The following is an 18,197-nucleotide window of genomic DNA, read 5'->3' on the forward strand; positions in this document are numbered from 1 at the left end:
AAAATTGTCTGTCCTCTTTCTTGACTCCTTATCCCGTGTCAGTTCTTGTGCTACTTCTTTTTTAAACAAGTAATTGAGGCATTTGCCAATTGCTATTTTGAGTCTTAGTCCTATTTAGGACTTACATGTCTTAATATAATAATTTATAAATTGCTAATGTTAATAAACTATATGTAATAATGTAACTATTAAGTACAAAATTATTAAATGACATTTCATTTATTTGTTTCCCTTGCTTGTAGAGCTATTCTACTTGGAGTTCACAAACCAAATGCAGCAATTAAAACAAAGTATGAAATGCTTTTAAAAATTAATATAATTAGAATATTGTTTCATTTTGCTTTATTTTCATTCTTGCATTATGAGTTTTTGTGATTTACTCTTTTTCTACTCCTCTCTAGGTGAGGGCTCCAATGTTTAATTCTGTACTTGGCATCCATGAGATTGAGCTTTTTAAATCGCATGGTACTCTGATCAGTTTTATCTATCCTGCTCAAAATCCAGATCTGCTGAACAAACTAGCAGAAAAAAACATCACTGTCTTGGCTATGGATCAGGTTCCACGCGTGACCATTGCTCAGGGATATGATGCTCTCAGCTCTATGGCCAACATTTCTGGGTATGATACCATCTACCGTTTTTACTAATTTGCAGAATTCTACTAATAAAGAATTTATTAGCCCAAAATTTCTATTGCTAAGCAAGACAGTTAAGAAAGTTTTGCCCCATTTTATGTTTTTTTTTGGCCACAGTTGTTAAGTAAATCATTGCAGTTGTTAAGTGAGTCGGGGTTCTCCATTAACTTTGTTTGTCGGAAGATCACAAAAAAGTGATCCTACGATCCCAGGCCACTGCAATTGTCATGAATGCATCTAAGTTGCCAAGCATCTGAATTTTGATTGCCTGACCGTGGGGATGCTACAACAGTCATAAATGTGAAAAATGTTCATCTTAGTGCAAGGGAAGAACAAAAATTTTGAATCATTTATTTATTAATCAAATTCATATAGTGTCCCATCTCACAAGATACTCAGATCCACTAGTTGAAGAAGGAATTCTCTGTGACAAACAAATCTGAAACTGAAACATGCTACAAGAGAAGCAGAAAAATAAAAAACTGGGAAGTAACTGTAAACAAATCTGTTTATGTTAGATTAACATTCATCTTGTTCTCCAGGAGTTCAAGGTGACTTCTCAGCATTTCCTCATAGCCACCCTCTGAGGTTGGGCTCAAAATAGCAGTTAGCCTGAAGTTTTGCTGTGAACTTCTGTAGCTGATGGTGTGTTTTCATGGACTTAACTTCTGTGTATGGGAACTGCTTTGTCAGGCTGACTGAAGCAGTACTTGTATTTTGATACTGGGAGCAACTGAAGCATACACAATTGATGGCAAACAGATTGATACAGTAGTGCTTATTGTTCACAATTAGTAGCTGTGCTTTAGCATGATTCTCTCATTCCATGATTTGCATTGTGTCCAGCTTTCTGATGACCAGTTGTGACTCATTCTTTCTTTCAGTTATCAGATTCATTTGAACTATCCCTTATGCTGTGTTGGTTATGTGAATGGGAACAGAAGACAGATGGGTAGATCAGCATATGCTACTCTTCGAAGCCACACACAGAAACCATACTATATCTATGGAGAAATGTAAATGCAATTATACTGATGGCTGGTTTTCCTTCTTTTAACAGTTACAAGGCAGTTGTACTTGCAGCTAATAATTTTGGTCGTTTTTTCACTGGTCAGATCACGGCAGCTGGCAAAGTTCCTCCAGCTAAGGTATGTGTGGGAAAAATGTGTAATGAATCAATCATAAGCAGGTTAGCAATGCTCTTTGTGCCTTCATATGCTGATTACAATCTCTTCTAGTGAGTTTTCTTCTCCAGAGACTCCTTTTAGCCTTTCCCTGGTAAATCAAATGCAATTTCTTTTGATGTTGGCAGTGATTTGTTAAATTGTAATGAATACTGAGTAATTTGCAAATTAATGTCTGAAAGCTTAAGCTATGCAGATTATAAAATTAATATAAAAACTGGTTTACTGTTGCTGGCAAACAGTAAAATGTCTGTCACTTCTACATGTTAACAACTTTGTCTGAAGAACTGCTATTACGGATAGGGTAATCCTGTAATTTTAATCTTGACTTCAGGCTAAATAACATGACTAGTCCAGTCATTAGCAGTCATAACTGAAATAACTTTCTAAAGTGATATGTTTCATTACAGTCCTGTATAGAGTTATGCAATCTTTTAAACATTCATGTTCTATTACTACAATACAAAATATAATCTGCTAATACTGTTTGATGGGTTTCTTACATTATCTCTTCTAAAGTAGAAGACAATTACATCCATTCCACACTATGTTTTAAAATATTAAATGATTTTCTCATGTGCTGCAGTGTTTTCAGTATTCAGTATTACTATAAAAGTACAGACAGTAGCGCTAAATTCTTCCGAAGGAGGAAGAGTAAATTCCGTTCTTCCCAGCTAACAGAGAAACTAGTTACCTTGGCATTCAGAAATTAACTGATGTCTGTTAATGATAACAGAATTCTTGCCAAGAATGCTGAAAATTCTTTTCCAAGTTGTACAAATAGTTCCTTGCAAACATGTATTAAAAGCATGACTCGGTATCCGGTAGAATCTTTTGAACTCAACCTTTCATTCTTTATAGTGTTGATAAATAAACTTGAGATTTGTGAATAAAGTCTGGTGAAACCTCATTAGTCTAAAGCTAAGCCCAATCAAAAGTGATATTTTCTCTCTATGTCAAGCAGGAGGAGGATGAATTATGCAAACAGAGTTACAATGAAACGTAGCATGATGTGATGCTCTATAGAATTAAAGCAATTCAGTGTGATTACTTTTCCTTCTGTTTTCTTTTTTCCTCCTAATTATCGTTTAGTGTTCCACAATTGCTAAGTGGAATCAAACAGCACTGGGCTTTTTAAAAGGTTTTACTCCATTAAATTATTTTCTAAATACATGTTTGTAGTTTTGAAAACATCATGGTTCCTATAAGAATGCTTGCATTTCTTATTGGGTAACTCAGTAATACTGTGCTTATAATGGCACTGGCATAGTCATGCACCTGACTAGCTGTGTTTCAAGCAAAGCTGTAGGGGAAGAAACACAACCTGGAGATGGAGTCAAGGGACAACTCAGCCTAGAATTGTTACGTGTCCACAAATGCTCCAATTCCATTGACTCTTGCCTAATGCCAATTTAGTGCTGAAAGTTAGTTGACTAGATTCTGGTATATAGGCCAGTGGTGGGTTGCTACCGATTCTCCCCGGTTCTTTCTAGTGGAAATTTTGAGTAGTTTGGAGAACCGGTAAATACCACCTCTACCTGGCCCCGCCCCCAATCTATTTGCTGCCCCCCAGTCTCCCAGCTGATCGGCTATAAGGAAAAAATCAGGGCTCACTTGACAAGAAAAAAAAACAAGATACTGTCGCTTTAAATTGAGAAGCCAAGAAGCCTCCCAACTGATCGGCTAGAAGGAAAAAAATCAGGGCTTGCTTTTCAGCCAGGAGATCACTTGGCAAAGAAGAAGAAGGGGAAAAAAAAAGACGCCATTGCTTTAAATTGACAAGTCAAGAAGGAGCTGCTGGAAGGAGGTTTTTACTTGCAGAAGCAAAGTGATGTTCAGCAGTTCGTTTCTGGGTCAGCTGAACAACAAACTGGATAAGAGGAGGGATTCTTATATGGTTCTATGTTTTTGAAGTTTTGGGGTTTGTGCAACATGGGCTTTGTGTTTCTAAAAAGGTTTGGGCGATTTCCATTGTGAAATATCCTGCCTTCAATGAGTTTTCTGCCTGCTTGTAAATGGAGCCGAACTTCCGGTTTCCACCTTCTATTCTCTCTAAGCACTGGTAACTGTTTTCTTCTTACAAAGTTTCCTTTATGCAGCTGGCAGGAATGTGGAATGAGTATCAGGCAGGTTCCTTGTTGGCAGCTTGATTTTTCCTTGCTTTTCTGGGAGCCTTTTCTTATGAGTAATATTTTATTCAGGGAAATGAAGAGGGGGGAGTTTGATTCCTTCCCAAAGCAGGTTAGTGGAGTGTGGAGGGAATGGGGATTTTGCAGTATCCTTCCCCTGTCATGCCCACCAAGTCACACCCACAGAACCGGTAGTAAAAAAAATTGAAATCCATCACTGATATAGGCATGAGCAATAAATCTACTTAACTGGAACTTAACATGCGATCCTGATTCTTTGCACTTGACAAGCGCAGGCTGGAAATAGTTTTGGCTGTTTCTAGATGTTACTGAACAAAATTAGATTTTTAAACCACTGGTATTTACTGCTCTTGTATGGAATCTGAAAACCAGACATTCCACTATGGGAGAATTCAACACTACTTGTAGTGATTGATAATTTTTTTTTCCTGCAAAGTCCTTAAGATTTGGATAACTGATATACAATACCATTGATTGGTTAATATTTTCCTTTTCAAGAAACTTTATGTTCTTAGACAAACAGCTGCTGTTGGGTGCTGCTTAAAACCATCCTACATCTTCACTTTATGTTGATTCATGTCGGCCATTTAGTGTTTACAATTTAGATTGGTATAAGTTATTATTATTCTTTGCTTGGATGTAGGTTCTGATCATTGGAGGTGGAGTTGCTGGATTAGCATCTGCAGGAACAGCTAAATCAATGGGAGCTGTAGTTCGTGGATTTGATACCAGGTAGACATATATGACTCTTACAAATTTATTTATTTTGTTCCTTCCTGTCACTGTTGGCTCCTGGCAATGGTTTGGACTAATCCCTGCAAATTTTCTTGACAAAGTTTTTCAGAAGTGTTTGCAGTTGATACCTTCCTGAGTCTGAGAAGGGTCTGAGAAGTTGTCACTGGCCAAAGATTATCCAGCTGCTTTTGTGACCAAGGCAGGAGTAGAACTCACACTCTTCCAGGTTCTAGCCTGGTTTCTTAACCACTACATCAAAGTGGTTCTCAAAATTTATTAGTTAATAATTCATTTGTATTCTGTTGTTCCTCAAGAATAATCAGAACAGCTTGCAAAGAGTTTATTTCCATTTCTTCTTAAAACAACTTTGTGCCCCCCCCATGAATTTTTGAATATCCCAAGTAGGCTGCATAACTGAACACCACTATATACTGCATAACGTAAGGAATAATTCAGCTTTTTACATTTTTCTGGATTGCACCTTAGTAATTCACACAAGATTTTGGAGTAAAGAAATATCATCTTGATTTACTTGTTTTGAAATACAAACACATTCATGTAGTGGGTTGCTACTATTTTCTATGATGATGATGATGATGATGATCCGGAGCTCTATTATCAGCTGCAGATGCCTTCTGGCAGGCATCTGGAGCCGAAACAGAGGCCAGAGCGATGCGTGCAAGTGGTGGCAAGCGGCCGCAGAAGAAGTGGGAAGGCCTAGCCATTTTTTCGGGGGTCAAAAGAAAATAAGATCAGGCCTTCTTTTTGGAGAAACACGGTAGTTGTAAGTCTCCTTGTTTGGTGCTGTCACAACTTTGAATGGTTGCTGAACAGGTAGTCAGTGAATGAGGACTATCGGTATTTGAAACTGTAGTCTCAAATTTGATTGATTCCCTTCTTATATTCAGTGCGATAACCCTATCCCCATCACCACCTTGCGTGTTTATATTTATTATTTTGTTCTTATGCTCCTTCTCCTCATAAACAAGGCCAGTGATACAACAGAAATTACGATGAGAGTTATCAACAATAAAACCTTTAATCATAATATCAAGACAGCAAAAACAATAAAATACAGAAAATAATAGAAACTGTTTAGTAAACAGGTAGGGATATTCATTCATTCATTTGTTCATCGTATTTACATAGCTGCTCATCTCATAGAAAAGTGAAGGATTTTTATGAAAACATCCTTTGTCTTACTGTTTTCACATGGTGACTACCACTTTTGTTTGACCCCCAGGCTTCCTGAAAATTTCAATTTTTATTACATCCCTGCGAGATTAAGTAAACAAGTAATTACAGACATTATTTCTATACTGAAATAATTCTTATTTGACAAACTCATCATCACTTTAGTTACACATCTGAATTTATTGGAGGTCATTTTTAAGGGAGAATATGATTTTCTGGTTTGAAGACTCCTGCACAGACTTTTTTCTGGTATTATGTTCTGTATATTTTTTGCTCTTTTCCTTGTTATTAAGAGTTTGCTTTATTTTCTACTTGGTAGAGCTGCTGCATTAGAACAATTTAAATCATTAGGTGCTGAGCCATTGGAAGTTGACATGAAGGAATCTGGAGAAGGCCAAGGGGGATACGCAAAGGAGATGTCCAAAGAGTTTATTGAAGCTGAAATGAAACTCTTTGCTAAACAATGTGAAGAAGTTGATATCATTATTACAACAGCACTTATTCCTGGTAAGTATTCTGTAGAATATACATGAGTTTTTCACTAGAATGTTTGATTGGAGCAAAGATTGATAATATTTGCTCCAACTCATCTTAAAAAATTAGGTTAAAGGCCAAAAATTTATTGTAGTTCTGGAGTGGTGACATGACTTTGATACCCAACAATGTGGTGATTTTTGCACTATATAGCAGGTTTGTGATCTAAATGACCCCTTCCAAGTTTATACAGGTAGTCCATGAGTTATGACATAATAAAGCCTGTCTATCACAGTTGAGCTCATGACAGTTGTAAAATGAATTTGTTTTTTACAGTTGTTAATCCCCATAGTCATTAAGTGAATCCGCTAGCATTAACCAAATGCTGTGGTTTGTAAGCAAGCCAATGGTTCACTATGAGTGCTGTATTATTGAAAAGCAGAACTAAATACCGATTTTCAGAAAACCATCATAAAACACAGTGATTTGACTGTGGAATGCTGTACATGCAGCCTGGCTGCCCCATCTCAAAATAAGGTCACGTAACTGGTGGGGAACTGACTGTTAGCACTTTGAATCCATAAGCACCTCTCAGCTAGGTTTGTCGAAGCTTGAAATGGTTACTAAGTGATTAGTTGTAAATCAAGGACTACCTATAAGTTTATGTCAGTAAGGCTGATTCTCTGGAAATTTACACAACTGAATAAGCTTAACTGTTCTTTTTTTATCTAGAGAAAAATGACCGAATGGGTTATTTCTATTAAGTACAAATTACAACTTTGGAATATTGTGGATATTTTTTGTCTTTTCAGGTAAAAAAGCTCCGATCCTCTTTCGAAAAGATATGATTGAATTGATGAAGGAAGGATCAGTGGTTGTAGATCTAGCTGCTGAAGCAGGCGGGAATATTGAAACTACAAAGCCAGGGGAACTCTATGTTCACAAGGTAGCTTCATCAGGTTCTTTATAGCTGTCCTTTTATAGTATAAAGTAAGGAGTTCCTAGGCTAAATGTCCCAACCTAGTGCTCTATGAAGTGGTTATTTCCTAATATTTCTCATCTCCAGATATGAATATGGTAGTTATCTCATACTTAAACAACTTAACACAGTAAGTTTCCTTACTTTGTTTACTCACAGTTAAGTGGAACAAATGGACTTGTTTTAGTCAATATTGGCAAAACGTTGATCATTAATATATTTAGTGTTCCATGGGCAGACACATGTGATATTACCACTTGGGCCTGCTAACAGGTTGTCCTTATTCTATGACCATTACATTCAGTAATCTTTCAACGTTATCAGAGTGAATGGTGGTTATGATCAGTTCTTGAAGATCCGGCTATCCCAGGACACTATGGTCATCGCTTCAGTCTCATGATTGGTTGCAGTGCCCTGTGATCACATTATCACCATTTGCAAACTTCCCTACTGGCTTCCCCAGAACATCAGTGGGAAAGGCAGCAGGGAAGGTTGCAAGTCACTGGGCTAAGTCTCCGCAACCTATGCATCCTCCCCCAGCCCTCTGCACTTGCACCCTGCTGGCCACTTGCATATCTCTGTGCTCGCTCCCCAAAACACCTCTCTCGTAGCTTTGCTCACTGTCCCTGACCCTTGCTGCATCTTTGCATGCCCTCTATGGTGCACAACTCTAGTATACTCTTGGTCACCCTCCCCTCCTCAACCCACACCACACTCTCCCTGATTCTCACCTCACCCTCTGACCCACACTGCATCGCTCCATCTCCGTTCACCATTCTGGTCCTCTACTTGGCCTATCTGGGTCTTGCAGTTTCTTGCAGGTTTTCCTTCTCACTTTGACTGTGGGAAGCCAACAGGAAATTGCCTCACCTAATGGACTTTGGGATTCAGTTAACAAGAACCGGGACTGCAGCAATTGCCTTCACTAAGCGAGTCATGCTTAGCTATGGAATGTCTGGTCCCAATTGCCATTATGAGTTGAGGACTACCTTTATTTCCTTGTAATTTTTTTTTCAGATAAATTGTGCTATAAATAAATAGGCCCATGAAAATAGTTAAAATTAAACTGTAAAAGCACAAAGTATATTAATTTAGCCTTTTTTAATTTAATGAATAACACTTTAAAAAAAAAAAAAAACTAAACTCAAGGTATCCTAATTGAGCTCCTAAACTAGATTTGATAGAAGACTTTCAGACATGGCTAGATTACAATCTTGATTGTAAGCAAGGATAAAGCCACTCACGACAGTTAATTGCCTGAAGATATAAATTCCTTTTATGACTTCAGTATTTCAACTTAATAGCTTCTTCCTCTTGGTTTTCTGAAATAATAGATACTTGTTGTTCTTGGAGGCCTTGAAACCAAGTTGCCCTGTGTTTATTTAACAGTCACCTTCATCCTAAGAATCACTGGTTCGCACTTTAACCCTTATATTTGTTAATCAAAGCAGGCCTATTGACATGGAAGATGCCCCATATATAAGCTCAGAAATTGCTTTCAAAAAAGTTAATATGTAGGAAAACAATTGCTTTATTTACTGTCATGACTAGATTTAGATTTTGAAGAATTGGATTTCTTCCCCCCCCCAAGTTATTTCTAAGTTTATTTAATCATATGTACAAATATATGACAAAAGGACATGTAGAACTTTAGTATCCTCTGGAAAAAGTTAAATATGTTAGGCCTGGAACCCTGAAAATTGGCCCCAGGCAGCAGCAACAATATTGGACAAGCTAGATAAATAATCCAACTTGGCATAAAGCAATTTCTTATGTTCTTTCATCTATATTTTTTATTGCCTACAGGGGATCACACATATAGGTTACTCAGACCTGCCCAGCAGAATGGCTACCCAAGCTAGTACCTTGTATTCAAACAACATCACAAAGCTCCTGAAAGCCATCAGCCCAGACAAAGAAAACTTTTACTTTCACATAAAGGATGAATTTGATTATGGCACCCTTGACCACGTTGTTAGAGGAACAGTGGTAATGAAGGTAAAGGAGCTCTTCCCCACCCCCCCAAAGCTGATTATATATATTTAATACTTATTACTTATTTATTTAAGTAATCTTATTTACGGCTCTGCATTTGAATTTCCTGTGAGTGAAATATACTCATTCCCATTTTGAAATGTATTTTGCAAGGAGAGTAGCTTATTTCTCATTTATTATTTTAAAATCAATAGTATTTTCCTGTGCTGTTGGTATGCTATTCTGTTAGCATCTTTCACTTCAGAAGGATTAAAATATGGATTGCCAGTTTTTATGCTTGAAAAATCTGTTTGAGGTGGTCATTATAGTTTTTATTTATTTATTTGATTTCTGCAGCCACCCATCTCAAATTATTCCGGGCAGTATTCACTGTAAACGTGTAAAATCAATTAAAACAATATGGAATAAATATACATGGTGAATGAGTAAAACTGGGGACAGGGAATTTCCCATTCAACATTTTTGGTTACACATTTCTCCTTTCCTTTTAATCCATTTGGATAAGAAAAAGAAGGCCCAAAGATATGATTGGCATAAAGAGTTAGGACATGGAAGGCAAAGAAAATCTGTGTGCATCTGGGTATCAAACAAAGTTAATGAGAAAAATATATGGCTATGATGAAAGTGGTTAAAGTTTAATTGGGAAATATATATGCCACGGAGAGGAAGATCTTTAGGATGCCCAAGTATGACACCTATAATATCGACAGTCTACTGAAATACTCATGAGTAGCTGCCACTAGTAGTGGTGGGAAAGACCACTACTAACCTGGATCAAAGTCTCTTTGTTCCTCTGACACTTCCATAACATCAGCCTGAAATTGCTCCAACCTTGGAGTTGATTTATTTTCTGCCAATCAAATTCAGCAGAATAGGAGTCCATGTATTGTCTTCTGCCATAGGAAAAGTTTGTACTTTTACAAAGTATTAATTACTCCACTTTGGAATTCATTCCCAAAAGACAAATTGCCTTGTCTATTGCTTTGTCTGTTACCTCAATTTATCCAGCCAGGTGCTTCCTGATGCATTAGGATTGCAAATCAGATTATTATCAGAAGTTTTGAAGGAGTATGGGAGTTGATGCATTTTCAGGATGCTCTGTTGGCAAAGACTGCTCTAACTTAATCAAAAAGTTAAAAAAAAAAACCCTCTTGATATCAAAGTCACCGCTCCCTTTATATTTTCTATTGGAACTTTGAAGATAACAGGGCCTCTGGAAGGTTTCGTTGACTCAGAGACTGGTTTTTGAATCATTAATGTAAACCATTTGATCTTTTAATTAAGCCCTTAGTTCTTTTTTCTTCTTAGGATGGGAAAGTGATTTTCCCAGCACCGCCTCCTAAGAACATTCCCCAGGCAGCACCTGTGAAGCAGAAGACAGTGGCAGAGCTAGAAGCAGAGAAAGCTGCTACTATTACACCTTTCAGGAAAACGATGACCTCTGCGTCTGCCTATACAGCAGGTGAGAAATGAGTGCCACTCTTCGGCTTCTTCTCTGGAATTTGCTGACCCAGTTAAAGGCTGGCCTTGCCCAGTCCAAGAAAATGCAACTGTCTCCATTGTTGGCATCATCCAGATCAATTCCCGGAATTTTCTTGAGAGATCATGTTGGCTGGAGAATTCTTGGAGTTAGACAATCCAAGATGATAGACTCAGCCATTCAACTCCAGTTGCATGACCTTAAAGCTGGCAGACTGTCAAATGGGACATCTGTTGAGCAATATAGAATTCCTGTAGACCACATTCTTTACATCTAATCTTGGCAGACAGAAGCAGACAGAGAGTTTGACTCTTCACTCTGTTAGTTCAGCCAAGACTTAGTGTTACAGCATGTCAGCATTTTCATCCAGGATTAACTCCTAGATCATAGGTACTTTCCAACAATTGACATACTGTAGGTGTGGAGAACAGGAATTTTAGGTACAAGGAAATGTCATTGCTACTGTTTTCTGAATATACTGCAAACTGCCATTTTTTTTTCTTGCAACTGCTAAGTTGCACCATATCCCCCTCTGCTCTTCATTGCTTCGGTGTTTGCCCCCTGGTTATTTCTTTATTTTCCATTCACCTGCATCATGGGTATCAAACTCGCAGTCCACGGACCAGATGCGTCACACGCTGGCTACACCCACTCCCGGTTTAGCGAAGGGGAAAAAGGTCCAATACGTCACATGATGACACCGTGACAATGCGAGTTTGATACCCCTGAGTTTCCTGGGACAATTCTTAACATCATGCTGTTGTAGTTCAGGTCCCTGTCTCCAGACTTCTTCTAGCATCAGTAAAAATTAAAAGGGGGTGCTCTTCACCTAGACCAGGGGTGTCAAACTCAAGGCCTGGGGGCCAGATCCGGTCAGCAGGGTGCTTAGATGTGGCCCACGGGGTCGCCCTGGAGATAGCGAAGTCCGGCTTGTTGGGCCTCTGCCAGAGCTCCGTTTTTGCTGGAAGAGGGATGCAGGAGGCCGTCGCAGCTAAAAACAGAGCTCACATGGGGCGCGTGCGGGGCTCTCCCGAGCTCCATTTTCGCTTGCAGAGGGTTGCAGGAGGCTTTTTTCGCTGGCAGAGCATTTGGGCCTCCACAGGTGCCCCCCAACATGAGTGGCTTTGAGCTGGCCCACCCCAGCCATGCCCACCCCGGCCCCTTGAGGTCAAACGCAACCCTGATGCGGCCCTCAATGAAATCAAGTTTGACACCCCTGACCTAGACGCTTTTCTAACAAGTGTCTATTAAGTGGTAAACCCCTTTAGAGTCATACCTTTGGCACTCTTGCTTGGGATGGTGATGTCATATATTCAGGGCTGTATTAGACAAGGACCTGAAAATTGATGCAAAACTGAGTGGGCTGTCTCTAATGAGGACACACAATCAACGGTTTAAGGGAGCTGTTTTCCATAGATAGCCAGCCAGTTAGTTAATATATACTTTCTGCCTCTAGCACCCCTACCTGAGACAAGCAATGGTCATCTTAGCCTCCATTCACAGGAAGGTGATTGCAGTATTCCAAAAGGCTGAATGTGTTTTGTCTTGTTTTACAGGAATTGCTAGCCTGCTTGGGTTGGGCATTGCCTCTCCAAATTCAGCTTTCACTCAGATGGTGACAACCTTCGGCTTGGCTGGGATTGTTGGATACCATACTGTATGGGGCGTGACTCCTGCACTCCATTCACCACTCATGTCAGTGACCAATGCCATCTCGGGTATGACTATAACTTTATTGATTTGATTTGATTTGGTACTGAGGTGATTCTGGGTGGCTAGAATAAAAAGAGACATACTGTGTAACAAAAACAAGAACTAGCAAAGAAGAAGTGAGTAAATTCAGTAATAACTCAAACATTCCACAACTTCCAATAGCCAGCAAGCCAAGGTCTCGGATATCAATCAGATCCTTACGGCCCTGCAGAATGCCAGCAGAGTGGGAGCCACATGGATGCCAGAGAGAACCTTATTCCAGAGGGCAGGCACTGCGACAGAGAAGGTGTGCTTCCTGAGTCCTGTTTGATTGAAAGAACCTGGAATACACCAACTCTGTCAGCTGAAATCAGTTGAACAGACTCTGTGGCAGATAGGCAGTCCTTCAAATAATGAGCCCCATGCCATTTAGGGCTTTATAGGCCATAACCAGCATTTTGAATCACACTTGGAAGCAAGCTGGCAACCAGTCTGGCTTGTGGAGCAGAAGTCTCACATGGATATATCAAGGCATAATTGGCTGTGCTGAGTTCTGGACCAGGTGATGTTTCTGAGTTCAAGGGCAGTTCCATGCACAGTACATTACAATATAAAGCATGAGTTGACTAGGACATGAGGGTCTGAAGGACCTCCCTATCCAGGAGCAGGTACATTTGGTGCCAGTATTTCTTTTGAACATTAATACTTCTGTTTTTAACTGATTGAGAAGAATTTCTATACAATAAAAATGAAAATATGTGAATGAAATTACTGTGCATTTGAGTTATGTGTTAGTTATAATTGTCTGTTTGAGGGTACAGCTAATACAATTCATACTTTCTGCTAGAGCAGGGGCATCAAACTTGCTTCCTCACGTCATTGTCACATAACATATTGTGACTTTTTTCCTCTCTGCTAAACTGGGGATGGGCATGGCCAGCGTGTGATGCATCTGGCCTGCGCGCTGTGTGTTGCTAGAGAATGTATTCCGAAGCTCATCGTTTGTCTTTCCGTATCTACTTTGCCATTAGTATGAGTGATATAATGTCTTAAAATATGTTATATAAAATATATATTAGTTATTACATCTGGAGTACATCAGGATGGAAAAGAATCTAGACCTACTTCATCTTATCTATGATAAGATGGTTATCTATTTGCTCTTGTAATCAACCAGTAATAAAACCTATCAATTCAGTTCCTAAATATGTTTAGAACTACTGTGGAACTTTCAATTCTTACCTCCTAGAGACCTAACTCTTCCAAAGTTAATTTTTGCACTGTTTATGGCAAGGTTTATCACTTGAGAAGCAGACTACATAGACTAAACTCTTTGTACCAATCCTTATTTGGTTCAAAAGATGGATTGCCATATGTACTAATAAACTTCTAAATCTGCATTCTACCGATGGTTGCTCCTGAGGCATATTTAATGTGCAGGACTATGGCAAGTTCCAACTTCTGATTGGTCAAGATGTTGCCAAAACATCATGGCAACTTTTGAATTATCAGCTCTTTGAGTAGGAAATAGACTGTGAGTTCTAGTCCTGGCTTAGATATGAAAGCAGGCTGGGTGACTTTGGCCCAGTCACTCTCAGCTCAGCCCATTGAGGTGTGGCAAATAGGAAGAGGAAGAAATTGTAGATACGTTTGCAGCCTTAAATTATTTATGTATAAAAAATAAAGACAGAATAAGAAATGACTAATACTGTAACAGAATCCTGAAAAACTAACAATATTTCCCCTTCTTACCCTCCTAAAAGCAGGACTGTTTTAAGTTATTTTTCATTTTGTTTGACTTTCCTGGACTGAGTTCATTTTTTGCTAATAGCCTCTGCATATTTTCTCCAAGAACCTTTCTGCTTTGCTTTATAGCAGGGGTGTCGAACTCAAGGCCTGGGGGGCTGGATCTGGCCCACGGGCTGCTTAGATCTGGCCCTTGGGGCTGCCCTGGAAACAGTGAAGGACCGGCCCATGGTGCCTCTGCCAGCAAAAATGGGCTCCCAAGCTCCGTTTTTGGTTGCAATGGCTCCTGCACTCGGCCTTCTGTTTGGCAGAGGGTTGCAGGAGGCTGTCGCAGCCAAAAATGGAGCTTGGGAGCCTGTTTTTGCTGGCAGAGTGCTCAGGCCACCAAGGCGCCCCCAAAACGAGTGACGTTGAGCTGGCCATGTCTTCCTCACCCTTGAGATCAAACACAACCCTGATGCAGCCCTCAATGAAATTGAGTTTGACACCTCTGCTCTATAGCAGTACAGCATAGATTTCCATAATAAAGAATGCATTGGGTAGATGTTTGTATGCAACACCTTTCTTAATATGATAATCTTTGTTGATTAGCTGCAGGCATATGATGTTCTTAAACCAAAGGTGTGGTAGAGAAAAGTCTGCTGTTCTTGTTGCTAATCCATGAAAAGATCCGAAAGTACAAAATTAAGTCTTTAAGACTTATGTATAGCAAATAACTACAGGTAGTCCTTGACTTATGACCAGAATTGGCACCAGTATTCTTGTTGCTAAGCAAGGAGATTGTTAAATTGGGTCATGCCTGATTTTACAACCTTTTTTGCTAGAGGAGGGTTAATTTAGTGAATCGCTGCAGTTGTTAAGTGTATTGTGTAGTTGTTAGGCAAATACAGATTTCCCCATTGGCTTTGCTTGTCAGAAGACAACTGGGAAGATTGCAAATGGCGATCCGATGACCTCAGGATGCTGCAAACATCAAAAGACCTGGTTCTGCCAGTGGGCCTGGGGAATGCAGAGTGGGATGGAACCGTTTAAATGGCTTGTGTGATGTGTTGTCACCAGGGCAAGGGGTTATTATTTTATTATTTTATTATATGATTCTCTTATTAGTTTTATTGGTTTTTATATGAGGTTTTTATATTCTTGTAAGCCACCTTGAGTTGCCATGTGCGAATAGGCGGCACTATCCATTTCATTCATTCATTCATTCATTCATAAACAAACAAACAAACAAACAAACACTGGTTGCCAAGCAGCCAAATTTTGATCATGTGACTGAGGGAGATGTAGGTGGAAGGATGGGCTGTCAGTCACTTTTTTCAGTGTCACTCTAATTTTGAACTGTCTGTAAATGAAAGATTGTAAATTGCTGACTACCTGAATACAGATAATCCTCGATTTACAACAGTGACCATTTGAAGTTACAACAGGACTGAAAAAAGTGACTTATGACCATTTTTTCACACTTAGGGCCATTGCAATATCCCCATGGTCATGTGATTTACATTCGGATGCTTGACAACTGACTCACATTTGTGACGGTTGCTGTGTCCTGGAGTCATGTGATCTCCTTCTGTGACCTGACAAAGTCAAGATGCACTTAACAACCGTGTTACTAATTTAAGAACTGCAGTGATTCACTTAACAAATCTGGCAAGAAAAGTTGTAAAATGGGGCAAAACTTAACATAAATTTTGGGCTCAATTGTAGTTGTAAGTTGAGGACTACCTGAGTAGCAAATAACTTCATACAATGAAATAATTTTGATCTAGGCATTCTTTGTTCAATTGCATTGACTCACAAAGCCCCCTCCCAAAGTACAAGAACTAGTTTTATAACAGGAATGGAAAGCAAAGGAAAGCAAAAAAAAATAAAAAATGGATGAAATGCACATTTGGTTACAAAAAATGTTAAGACAGCATATAGATTTAAAGCCAGAACTATTTTTGTTAGGTATAATACTAGAAAAAGTATGATAAAGGGAATGGATATTTGATGTTTTAACAGCAACAAGAATTGTATTTGCACAACATTGGAAAAGCAAGGAAACACCTACGGAAGAAGATATAATTAAAAAAATATTGGACTCTGCAGAAATGGACAGATTAACACTGAAGATAAAGAAGACACAATACTTTTGAACTTGGGACTTGTTTTATCTATGGTTGGATAAAAGGGATAGAAATTAGGAACTTAATAAGTATTAAGTATTTACTGTTCACTGTTCACTAAGCACTATATATAAAAAAAGGAATAGAAAGCAAAGGAGAGACCGTACAACAGACAAGAGGATTGAGGAAACTAAAAAAACATACTTTTTGGCATCAGTACTGTGAGGAGTCCACCTATGTAATTAAAGACTTAAAATGCATTTTGTGGAGGATATGTTGGTACTAATTAGTCATGATAATCAGAATTGCGTCCTGCAAACAGAAGCACTTCTCTTTTGCTACAAGGATTTCAGTGCTGTTGATGTTTTTCTTTTTGAACAGGATTGACTGCTGTTGGAGGATTAGCGCTGATGGGAGGGGAATACTTACCTGGAACTCTGCCTCAGGGCCTTGCTGTCCTTGCTGCTTTTATTTCCTCTGTCAACATTGCAGGTATCAAGCAGTTCCTAGCTTTCCTGCTTCCTATCTTCAGGAAATCTGTTTTCAAAAGTGGTGCTGAATAGAATAGCTCAAACGCTACAATTTTCTTGAGTGCTTGGAGAGCTTGAGAGACTTTAGCCAACAAAGTGAGTTTGAAGCATCTGGGCAATAGCAGCAAAATTCATCAGATGTTGTAAATGGAATGTCTTCCATTCTAAATCTGACCTGGCTTGTTTGCATGTTTTTTGTACAATTTCTGGCCAGTGCCGTAAGGTTTTCCAATAAGCTGAAAGGTTTTTTGAGGCCAGAGCTACTTCATTATTTTCATTTCATTGATGGTATACCTCAAGTGTTCCTATAATAGTCATTGTTCTGAATTATTCCTTGCTTTTCTTTCCTGCATCAAAATGTTACCTAGCCAGATAATAGTCCTTCCTAGGGAAGACTGACAATTTCCTATTTAACTGAATTTGTGGATTCCCTATAGCACATACCTGAAGCACTTTTTACTGTATTTTTTGGAGTATAACACGCACCTTTTCCCTCCCAAAAAAGAGGGTGAAAATCTGGGTGTGTCTTATACTCCGAATGTAGCCCCGCCCATCTTCTCAAATGGAGGTTTCAGAGGCTGAAAAAAGGCTCAGAAATGAAGCTTCAGAAAAGAAGCCCCCAAACAGAGCTTCAGAAAAGAAGCCCCCAAACAGAGCTTCAGAGGCTTTTTTTCTGAAACTGTTTCGGAGGCTTTCAGAGGCAGGAAAAAAAGTTTTTTCTGAAACAGAGTTTCAGAAGTTTCAGAGGCAGAAAAAAAAGCAAAAAAAAAAAAAAAAAGCAAGGCACAGAGCTTACAACCAAGGAACCTGTTGCTAAAATTCACCTCTGGGAACAGCTGATTGGGCGTATTCCGAGAGGCTGATCCACCTGCCAATCAGCTTTTTTCTTATTTTCCTCCCCAAAAACTAAGGTGCGTCTTATACTCTGAAAAATACGGTAGTTTTCAGAACCTAATTATTATTATTTTTTTTGTGGCATAGGTGGTTTCCTGGTCACTCAGAGAATGCTGGATATGTTCAAGCGTCCTACTGATCCTCCTGAATACAACTATTTATATTTGTTGCCTGCTGCTTTGTTTATAGGAGGATATGGAACATCACTGCAAAGCGGTTATAACATTGAACAGGTACGAAGGTTACTCAGGCATCCATAGATCCTTGTGAACAGGTTATTAAAGGCCATCTGATGCTGATTTGCTGAGTTGTAGTCAATCTTACTCTTGTCTGATGTCTTTCTATGCTTGCTAGGATGAAAAGAGAATCCAGCATGTGTAGTATAACATTTATAGTACCTC

At 39.0% G+C, this 18,197-nt stretch overlaps 1 protein-coding gene across 7 annotated transcripts in view; it reads left to right on the forward strand.

Annotated features, from left to right (window-relative positions):
• Positions 1-18,197, forward strand: part of NNT (nicotinamide nucleotide transhydrogenase) — a 68,737-nt gene that overhangs the window by 19,313 nt on the left and 31,227 nt on the right. For all 7 annotated transcript variants that reach the window (XM_034440835.3, XM_060690702.2, XM_087885652.1 and 4 more), the window contains exons 4-13: positions 402-619; positions 1,696-1,783; positions 4,613-4,701; positions 6,218-6,405; positions 7,185-7,318; positions 9,158-9,349; positions 10,655-10,808; positions 12,383-12,544; positions 16,754-16,864; positions 17,884-18,029. In XM_034440835.3, coding sequence (XP_034296726.1) covers positions 402-619; positions 1,696-1,783; positions 4,613-4,701; positions 6,218-6,405; positions 7,185-7,318; positions 9,158-9,349; positions 10,655-10,808; positions 12,383-12,544; positions 16,754-16,864; positions 17,884-18,029 — 1,482 coding nt within the window. The remainder of the gene's footprint in view (positions 1-401; positions 620-1,695; positions 1,784-4,612; positions 4,702-6,217; positions 6,406-7,184; positions 7,319-9,157; positions 9,350-10,654; positions 10,809-12,382; positions 12,545-16,753; positions 16,865-17,883; positions 18,030-18,197) is intronic.

The sequence above is a fragment of the Pantherophis guttatus genome, chromosome 2 (assembly GCF_059756535.1).
Source record: "Pantherophis guttatus breed Tessera chromosome 2, ASM5975653v1, whole genome shotgun sequence".
In the NCBI taxonomy this organism is placed as follows: Eukaryota; Metazoa; Chordata; class Lepidosauria; order Squamata; family Colubridae; genus Pantherophis; species Pantherophis guttatus.